At 41.7% G+C, this 10,090-nt stretch overlaps 1 protein-coding gene across 1 annotated transcript in view; it reads left to right on the plus strand.

Moving 5' to 3' along the window:
* Window positions 1-10,090, plus strand: part of plcl2 (phospholipase C like 2) — a 41,760-nt gene that overhangs the window by 23,947 nt on the left and 7,723 nt on the right. The window contains exons 3-5 of the mRNA XM_082552165.1: window positions 1,312-3,792; window positions 5,245-5,448; window positions 9,842-9,917. Coding sequence (XP_082408291.1) covers window positions 1,312-3,792; window positions 5,245-5,448; window positions 9,842-9,917 — 2,761 coding nt within the window. The remainder of the gene's footprint in view (window positions 1-1,311; window positions 3,793-5,244; window positions 5,449-9,841; window positions 9,918-10,090) is intronic.

Raw genomic sequence — 10,090 nt, forward strand, 5'->3', positions numbered from 1 at the left:
GCAGTATTTTTATCTCCTTATACTGACTGTATTATGGTTACTGCCTACTGATGACTATCCTAAAATCCACCTTTTTGTCCAGATCAGAAGGATTATGTAAGGAATTCCCATTTTAGGTTAGGGCAAGAACTGACCTTAAGCAACAGACTGCAAAATAAGGTCCATCCATGATCATTACAGGGGCACAAGATAAGAGTCAGTGTCTGTTTTTTTTTATACTCCAACACACAGATGCTGATGAATCAATTTGGAAAAAAAATTACATTATATAATTGTTTCGGTCTGTGTTTCATCTCAGAAGCGCCTACTGACAGATTTGCTTGATCATTTCTGTTATGTAAGATGTTTGTTACTACGCTTGGTTGTATAGATGGTTTTTATGTTAGAGAAGATTTTGTTTCAGCCTTCCATCCTCATCATTCCAGCTACTTAGACATCTTAATTGTACAAACTAATAAACAATCTCACTGAGAGTGGGCTGTCGGCAGCAGGGAGAACTATCAGGAGTGTCCATTGCTTTTGCTGCATCTTGACCTCTATATACATGATGTAATAATGAGTAGCCAATCCCTTTGTGCCTCTAAAAACAATAGCATTTCACTCATTCAGTCGTTAGATTAAAAGAAAATAAAGGTTGATGTTTCTACTGGAATGTATTGCAACGTAGTCTAGTTACATCATATAGCTGAACAATGCTGCCACAGGATGATTAATAAGGGTGTGGGTTTTTCTAAAATTGTGAAATGACTTCAATAATGTCAAGTGTAAAATGCTGTTGTACTGAAGGGAACTGCTGCGATGGAAAGAGCAGGGTTCACTGAAAATGTCAGACGTGTGACTGCTGTAGATGACTGGATTTGTGTGGGTGATGCTCTCCTAAGGGAGATTCCTTGTTGTATCTGTATAATACACAGCGACAGGTGCCTTAAGTCAACCAACAAGGTTGCTGCTGTTGGACCAAGAAGGAGGACTATCTGGGCAAACAGTATGTCAGAGTGGGCAGCATGCTGGGTGCTGTATTTAGATTTTTCTTGAGTTGGAAAGAAATAAAAAATGTGGAGATTGTGCTACAGGTCTGCTAGAGAGATTGATGACTCTAAAATTAACCTGGGGGAAAAAACAAAAATAGTGATCCACACGGAACAGTACTTTTTTAGTATATGATTTAAGTAAGCCTAGACTGGCTTACCCCTTTAAAGTTAAACCTTGATTATAACTGCATACTGTCATATTTTCATTGTTGTTGTTGTTTCCTGTACTTTAAATGAAAAGATTTCTATTGATACACAGTGTTTTTCCTTTTCTCTGCAGGATGGAAAACAGCGGAAGGAAAGAAAGAAGACTGTCTCATTCAGCAGCATGCCCACTGAGAAGAAGATTAGTAGCGCAAGTGATTGCATCAGTGCCATGGTTGATGGGTCTGAGCTCAAAAAAGTGCGATCCAATTCGCGCATTTACCATCGCTACTTTCTCCTTGACGCCGACATGCAGTCTTTGAGATGGGAGCCTTCAAAGAAGGAAGTAGACAAGGCTAAAATCGATGTAAAATCTATCAAAGAGGTTCGGACAGGCAAAAACACAGATACTTTTAGAACTAATGGAACCTATGATCAGATTTCGGAGGACTGTGCTTTCTCTGTCATTTTTGGGGAGAACTATGAGTCCCTAGACTTGGTGGCGAACACTGCAGATGTAGCCAACACGTGGGTCACAGGGCTGAGGTACCTGATATCCTATGGGAAACATACCTTAAATATGATTGAGAGCAGTCAGAACAACATGCGCTCATCGTGGTTAGGTGAGCTTTTTGATGAGGAGGATACTACAAACAGCAAGCAACTTTCTATATGCACTGCTGTACAGTTAGTCAAAAAGTTGAATCCGGGACTCAAAAATGTGAAAATAGAACTGAAATTCAAGGAGCTGCATAAAGTTAAGGACAAATCAGGTTCGGATGTGGCAAAAGAGGAGTTCATTGAAGTCTTTCACGATCTTTGTACCAGACCAGAAATATATTTTCTCTTTGTTCAGTTTTCCAGTAATAAAGAATTTCTTGATACCAAGGACTTAATGATATTTCTGGAGGCAGAACAGGGAATGGCACAAGTCAGCGAAGAGACCAGCTTTGACGTAATTCAGAAATATGAGCCATCGAAAGAGGGCCAGCTCAAAGGTTGGCTGTCTTTGGACGGGTTCTCTAACTATCTTATGTCCTCAGAGTGCCATATATTTGACCCTGAACATAAATCAGTCTGCCAAGACGTGAACCAACCCTTGTCCCACTACTACATCAATGCATCACACAACACCTACCTGATAGAAGATCAGTTCAGAGGCCCCTCTGATGTGACAGGCTATATCCGTGCTCTCAAGATGGGCTGCCGCAGTGTAGAGCTGGATGTGTGGGACGGACCTGATAATGAACCTGTAATTTACACTGGTCACACAATGACCTCACAGATAGTTTTTCGCAGTGTCATTGACGTCATTAACAAATATGCCTTTGTTGCCTCTGAGTTTCCATTGATACTGTGCTTAGAAAACCACTGTTCCTTGAAGCAACAGAGAGTCATGTTCCAGCACCTAAAGAAAATCCTTGGAGACAAGCTCCACCTAGATCCTCCAAAACCTGAGGACTGTTACCTTCCATCTCCTAATGAACTGAAGGGGAAGATCCTACTGAAGGGTAAGAAGTTGGGCACAAATTGCACTGCTTCAGAAGGTGAGGTGACAGATGAGGATGAAGGGGCAGAGATGTCTCAAAGGATGAGCATTGAGACTGCTGAACAACAAACAGTTGCACTCAAGAAATTTCAGCTGTCCAAGGAGCTCTCTGATCTGGTGACTTTGTGCAAGTCTGTGGAGTTCAAAGACTTTCCAACATCTTTCCAAAAACAGAAGCATTGGGAGCTGTGCTCTTTCAATGAAGTCTTTGCCAGTCGCTGTGCCAGTGAATTCCCAGGTGACTTTGTTAACTATAACAAGAAGTTCCTAGCACGGGTTTACCCTAGTCCCATGCGGATTGACTCCAGCAACATGAATCCACAAGATTTCTGGAAGTGTGGCTGTCAGATTGTAGCAATGAACTACCAGACTCCTGGCCTGATGATGGATTTAAACATTGGCTGGTTCCGTCAGAATGGGAACTGTGGTTATGTGCTGCGTCCAGCGATCATGAGGGAGCAGGTTTCATATTTCAGTGCCAACACTAAAGATTCAGTGCCTGGTGTTTCTCCACAGCTCTTGCACATCAAGATTATCAGTGGACAAAACTTTCCAAAACCCAAAGGCTCAGGTGCCAAAGGAGACGTAGTAGATCCCTACGTGTATGTCGAAATACACGGCATTCCCGCCGACTGCGCTGAGCAAAGGACTAAAACGGTCAACCAAAACGGGGACAACCCTCTGTTTGACGAGAGCTTCGAGTTTCAGATAAACCTCCCCGAACTTGCAATGGTGCGCTTTGTGGTGCTGGATGACGACTATATTGGCGATGAGTTTATCGGTCAATACACAATCCCGTTTGAGTGTCTGCAGCCAGGTTTCCGCCATGTTCCGCTGCAGTCTCTGACAGGGGAAGTGCTGCCACATACCTTATTGTTTGTTCATGTGGCAATAACCAATCGAAGAGGAGGCGGAAAACCTCACAAAAGGGGGCTGTCTGTACGAAAAGGCAAGAGGAGTAGAGAGTATGCAAGTATGAGGGTGCTATTGATCAAAGCTCTGGATGATGTCTTCAAAACAGCCATTCAGCCACTGAGAGAGGCAACAGACCTCAGAGAAAACATGCAGGTAAGGCATGAAGTATTGATTTTTTTTTTCCCACCCTTTTTTTGTGTGATTAACTAGAGTGGGTCTGAATTAACAGTGTCATCCAAGATATATTTTGTACTGCATGGATATGCATGGAAAGTTTATGTCTGAACACATCTGAACAGTAGACTGAACACAATCTATTAATTATAACTAGATTTAATACAAGACATCTAAAGTAATTTAAAACAGCGGTCCCCAACCTTTATTGCGCCACGGACCGGTTTATGCCCGACAATATTTTCACGGACCGGCCTTTAAGGTGTCGCGGATAAATACAACAAAATAAAACTAGTACCGGTACCGAAAAAAAGAAGATTTATTCATAACACAGGTGAAAAGACCCAGGAAAACCGAGTTAACGATAAAAACGAAAACAAAATAACGCTGAAAACCGATAAAAACCCTGAAAACCATACATTTCACACCTGAGCCTCTACTCTCGCGGCCCGGTACCAAATTACTCACGGACCGGTACCGGTCCGAGGCCCGGGGGTTGGGGACCGTTGATTTAAAAGACTTCATCTTTGGAAAGGAAACACAAAAACCACCACCCTGGACTGAATTAGATTTGACCAAGTCCTTATGTGTGTCAAGGAATGGAGAGAAACGAGCAAACATAATGGTGAGATCCATGTTTTAACGATCCATGTTATAGAAGTTATTCATAACTTCTATTGTGTAAACTGGACCACATTTTTTAATGGTACCAGTGATGGAAAAACAATATAAAGCTGTTTGTTTTAACTGCTTAGCTTTAACCCACAGTGTTTAATGGACTCCAGTCCAGACAGACTTACTGTGATCCCTCTTTTCAGAAAAAGAGGCATTTATGTCATTGTTCAAGCTTTCAAAGAAATGCAAAGGGCTGCATAGGAAATACACTGCTCGAGTGTCTCTGCACTGTGGATGGTCTCAGGTTGTGTTTCTTCAGGCGTTGTATTAGGTTTTATTTTGGTAGCGTTGTTTATATTGCGGTCGTTGTGTGATAACAAGCCACTGGCCTTGTGATTATAACACATCTTGGCCCTCCTGCCAGTTTTTCCCTCTGCTTGTTTATGTAGGATTTAAATTTGGCCTTTCACAGAAAGGTTAGGGTGTTTGTGTCTCTGTGTGTGTCTGTGTGTCTTTGTGAACCTGGTGTCAGTCCAAAAGGATTGAGTGTTTATGAGTGGCTTATAAGAGCCAAAATGAAAGTTCCCACAGGTAATGAATGAGCTTCCAGGCGTTTCCTTTGAGAAAGTGCTGTTCTGTGCGGTTGTGGGGCAGATGAAGGGCATATTTTCGAAAGCTGGAATATTAGGTTCCTTTCCTTTTAGACTTTTTGTAATGCTTATGCCATTTGATGCATGTTTTGCTTGGCATGCCAGTGTAAACCAGCATAAGTTCATGCAAGCCAGACTGTAATTACGCTTTCTCCATTCTCTGCAGAATGCCATAGCGTCCTTTAAAGAGCTGTGCGGCCTTTCAGCGGTGGCTAACCTGAAGCAGTGCATCTTGGCCCTTTCCCCTCGACTGACTGGGCCTGACAATAACCCCCTTCTGGTGTTCAACCTCAATGAGCAGTACCCCAACTTAGAGCCTCAAGGCCTGCTACCAGAGGTCCTAAAGAAAGTCGTTACCACATATGACATGGTGAGCAGTTTTTTGCATGATTCATTTACTTTATTTACACAGTAGTAACTCTAGTGAATATCAAAAATGACAGTAAATAAAAAGAGGAGAGAGGCATTCAATTCCATGACCTGAAATAATGTCTAGAAACAAAGTAGCAGATATAATTTAATCTCTTGTCGTCTGGATCTAAGTGTGTTCTGTCTTTGTTGTCCAAACTCGTGGTTCTTTTGCAGTGCATAGAAAAGAAAACTTAATTTGTATTTGGCAGCAACCCATTCCACTCATGCATGCTTTTGCCATCAACAGGAAGGGATGATCTAACAAGGCAAACCAACGCCAATCAGATCAATACCTGGGCTTACTAACCTAATGGGGACACACAGAGATGGTTAGGTAACAGGGCTGAAGTTCTGTTAAGTAATAAAATCAATGTTTACAAGTTATGCAACATGCCATTGAGGCTATTCCCAGCTACACCATTAACCTTAAAACACGATGTTCTCTGACACTGATTCTTGGCACAACATGAACAAGGAGGCAAAAGCACAGCAACAAGAGAAACAATTTTGTCTCTGATTTGAAAACTTAATAAACACATAGATTAGGTATGAACATTCAAGAAAAGAAAGTCCAAAATCTTTTTTTAAACCAGGCTGTAAATATGATTTTTACTGCTGGAAAGGTGGACGTGTTAATACAACACTGGCTTACCTACTAGTCCCATGTGGCCATTAGAGAAACTACAGTTCTTGGCTCTTTTGTCTTTAGGTTCAACTCTGGATTCAAAGAATACACCTGTGCATTTGCATTATTTGTTATCCAAATGATACATTATGCATTAAACTAAAAAAATGGAAATGGCAAAAGCTTCATACCTTGCAACTCAAGGACGAACATAGGAAAAGGACTCTGATGCAGACCGATTAAGGTGACCCCTCTGCTCTATTCAGACATGAGAACGGAAAGCTAGGTAATTGGCCCTGATGGAAGGAGCGCCAGGAAAATTGAGTTGGAGAGGAAGAAAGAAGAAAATGACGGGTGTTTGGGGACTAAAATCAAATAAATTAAGATCAAGGGCTTAAGTGGTGTGAAGCTGCAGGCCTTGATCATCAGCAGAGTGCCAGAAGTGATGGCAAGCAGAAAGGTGTGGCGGCAAAAGATGAGCTGACAAGTGCATACGCGTAAGAAAAGAGGGAGTGCAACCTTAAAATAATGTTAAATAATGTATGGATAAGTACAATTAGAAATTCTGGTAGTGTGTCAAAATCCACCGCAGGGAGTAGCCAGGCTTTCAGCTCCTGATTGGCAAAAATAGAATGTGGGTCTCAATGCTGCCCATTTGTGTGCTAAGAGAAAAAGCTGGAGAGACTCGGTAGTATGCCAGCTCGAGCTCTTAGGTAATATGGTCCGATTTCTGTTTGTACTCACAACAGATTAACTAAGGGCACAGAGTGTGGATGGAGAAAATACAAAGTCTTTGAAACACTGAACCGAGGGGACTTCAAAACCCATATGTTAGGCTTTTATTGGGGAATAAACTTTGTTCTAGAATGGTTCTGCTAAGATGTCTGTTATCTGCAGTTCAACCGCATACATCAAACAAGACTCATTAACACAATATTTTTAATAACATTAAAGTTGTTGTTCACAATATATATTCTCTTTTTAGTTTTAGTTTGCAGAAATCTATCATTGAACTAACGTCACCTTGAAAATAAAAGACCATTTGTGTCTTTGTTAATGTGGGTGGTAATAATAATAATAACAACGGCCATAACATTTAGAGGATGCAGTTTAGTGTGCAAATAGGGAGCAGTCCACCCACTTACCTTACTAGAATATGCCTTTAAAGACGCTTGATTTGCTGTGTCTGCCACCAAGACAGTAATTTCTTTACCCATCAGGAAAGTAATCACAGTGTGTGAGGCAGCTCTAAGTGCCGCAACTGCAGCTGCAGAGTGAGACAAACAGCCACAGTCACTTAGTCATGACTGCCTGTAGAAGAACATGGTGAGTCACCATATGGGTTTGTGCAACGGTGTCTGTCCCCCATACTGAGCACAGTATCAGGCAATGACTCTGCATAGTCATGCTTCGGGGGGAAAAAGGCTGCACGTTCATATTTATCTTCAGAAAACGTCTGCTGTGTTCTCACTTATTTTCTTAGAGTGCGTTAGAAAGAATAGCAGCTCAGGCCGTGACAAGTCTGTCGACATGCTCATAAAGGATAAGGCTGGCATTATTTCATATTTTCCTTATTAACACATCTGAAAAGACCAAAACGGTAGGAACAAACAAAGCTCTCTAATTTCATGGATTATACACCCTCGATTCCTTTCCTTGTATCCTTCCCGTGCATCTTAGTCCCTCCTACCAGAGATGCGAGGAGAGAATAATCGAGGCAACGGGGATTCAACAAAATGAGACATCCTCGCCTCTCAGCCATCAAAGCTGGCACAGCAGCAACATAAATTTTGTTGTAGTCCAGCTACTGCTGTATTTTATTGATTCAGATATGTGATCACATGATGCAATTCACACCATGGTGCAATGTGACAAGGTAGGCTATCATGCAGGCGATTAACCAAATTGCAAATAACTGAAACAGCATGCGAGTGCAAAGATCTAGTTGTTTGTGGTGTCGTCGTGTGTTTGTATAGGTCAGCTGCGTGCCACGCCTTTTACATTCTGATGGTAAAATCGCTTCTGTGCATCCTCGAGTATTACTCCTCTCTCCTCTGTCCTTGAGAAGTATGTTAGAAATGAAGGCATCCTTCAATGTGGTGTCCAGTGATGGATTTTGGAGTCACAGGCAGGAGGACAGAGAAGATTGCGAGGCACCAAATAGAGAAATGAGAAAAGCCTAATGTGCTTCTGGAAGGAAGATATATGGTAGTAAAATGTACCATAGTTTTGATTTTGTTTAAAGAGACAGCTTTATTAAATACAAACCAGACCTGTCGCACTTTTTCAAATTCTCCCTACGTATCTTTTGTAACTCGGCAACAAAGTTCAGTTGCGGATAGAAATTTTGATGCCTGCTAAGTAACGTATGGTCGGCGTATGCTGAACATGACACGCGAAGCAGACACAAACAGAATACGTAATATTGCATTGCAGGATGATGATGAGATGAAGATAATATACATGAAAATCCAAAGAACTGTTAATCATCAGTGTATGTGTGATAATATTCGTGCAAAGTTTTGTTCAGATTAAGCACCAGTTAAGGACGAGGTGGGACTGCGTCATTACAGTAAGACTGTCAGAGCAGTGAAGTACAGCCTCTGTTGGATTAAGTACTATATATTTTCCCCTCTATCGCTCTCTATACGGGCCTCCCTGATTTCCCTCTTCTCTGGGATCTGGCTGGCAGGCTCCAAAGATTGATGTTGGGGCCACAGTGATGCTTGTTTTTGGCTTTGTCTCTCCGATCTCTGCAATAAAACATTGTTCATCATTCCTTAATTTCCATCTTGGCAGCTGAGCCGGGCCGCCTGGCTTCGCAGCACAACCTCTATATGCTAAAGTCACACCGGGAGTGAACAAGTCAATTACGACCGTGCCGCACCAGTAACCTACAGGCACTTAATTGAAATCAAAAGTGCAGTAACATTAGGGTATAAATAGCATCCCCATCAGATGAAAAAAATGAAGCTATTACTAAAATAATTGTGGCAAAAGATCCAGATGGTCTTCCAGGCACCCTGTTTACTCCATGCTTATTTACCCCCGTCTCTGACAGCCTACATATGCACCATTAACCTCCTGAAACAACATGCTGCTGCCGTCTTCCTTGTGTTAAAAAAATGTTTTCGTTATTTCTTTATTTTTTTTGTTTACTGTTAGGAAGAAGCAGCGCTGGCATTTAATATGTAAATGGATTGCCACAAGAGTTTCAACAGTCTGCAGGTCAGCAGAGTTTGTGCACTCAATTAGAGGTGCGCATAAGACCAGAGGAGCTAAACTTAGCATCTGTCGCAGCTGCAGCTTCACAGAGAACACAGTAATGGTGTTGCTGCTTGAGAATGACTGACATGTTTTTAATTGAAATGACCTTAATTATCAGCACTTCCTTTGAAAAAAATACTTTCCAACCAAAGTCAGATTTGCACATATATATTTTTCTCATTTAAAACAGGACACTGGTGGTGTTTCAGGGAAGAAAAGTAACTTTTAATAAACAACCTAATTGCTTGTGTCTCCTACCCTCTAATTTTGGCTTTCAAAAATGCAATTTAGCAGCCTGGCCCACTCACATCCCCTGTAATAACAACTTGTTTTCTAAGCACTCCCTGGATAGAAACTGCCTGCTAGCAGACAGACTGCTTCCTGCTTTGTTGTGAGATGCTAGTTTTGCTGATGTGGAAACTAAAGGCAAATGTGAGCAAATATGTTTGTGTGCTTTCAGGTAATCCAGACCAGCAAGACGCTGCTAGAGAGCTCAGAGGGGGTGTACGAGAGAATCCTACAAACCCAAAAAGCAGGTAAGATACAGTCACACAGGAGAGGAGGAAAACCCTTAAAAGGCAGAATTTCCTGACACCACTAATCAGCATCTGAGTGTTTGCCTGTGGCCGCATGTCTCCTCTGAAGCCACAGAGGTGACGTGGGATCAGTCAATATGAATTAATTAGAATTTTCTTATTTGCATAAGTGG

This window comes from Aulonocara stuartgranti (assembly GCF_965226115.1).
Source record: "Aulonocara stuartgranti genome assembly, chromosome: 11".
NCBI lineage: Eukaryota > Metazoa > Chordata > Actinopteri > Cichliformes > Cichlidae > Aulonocara > Aulonocara stuartgranti.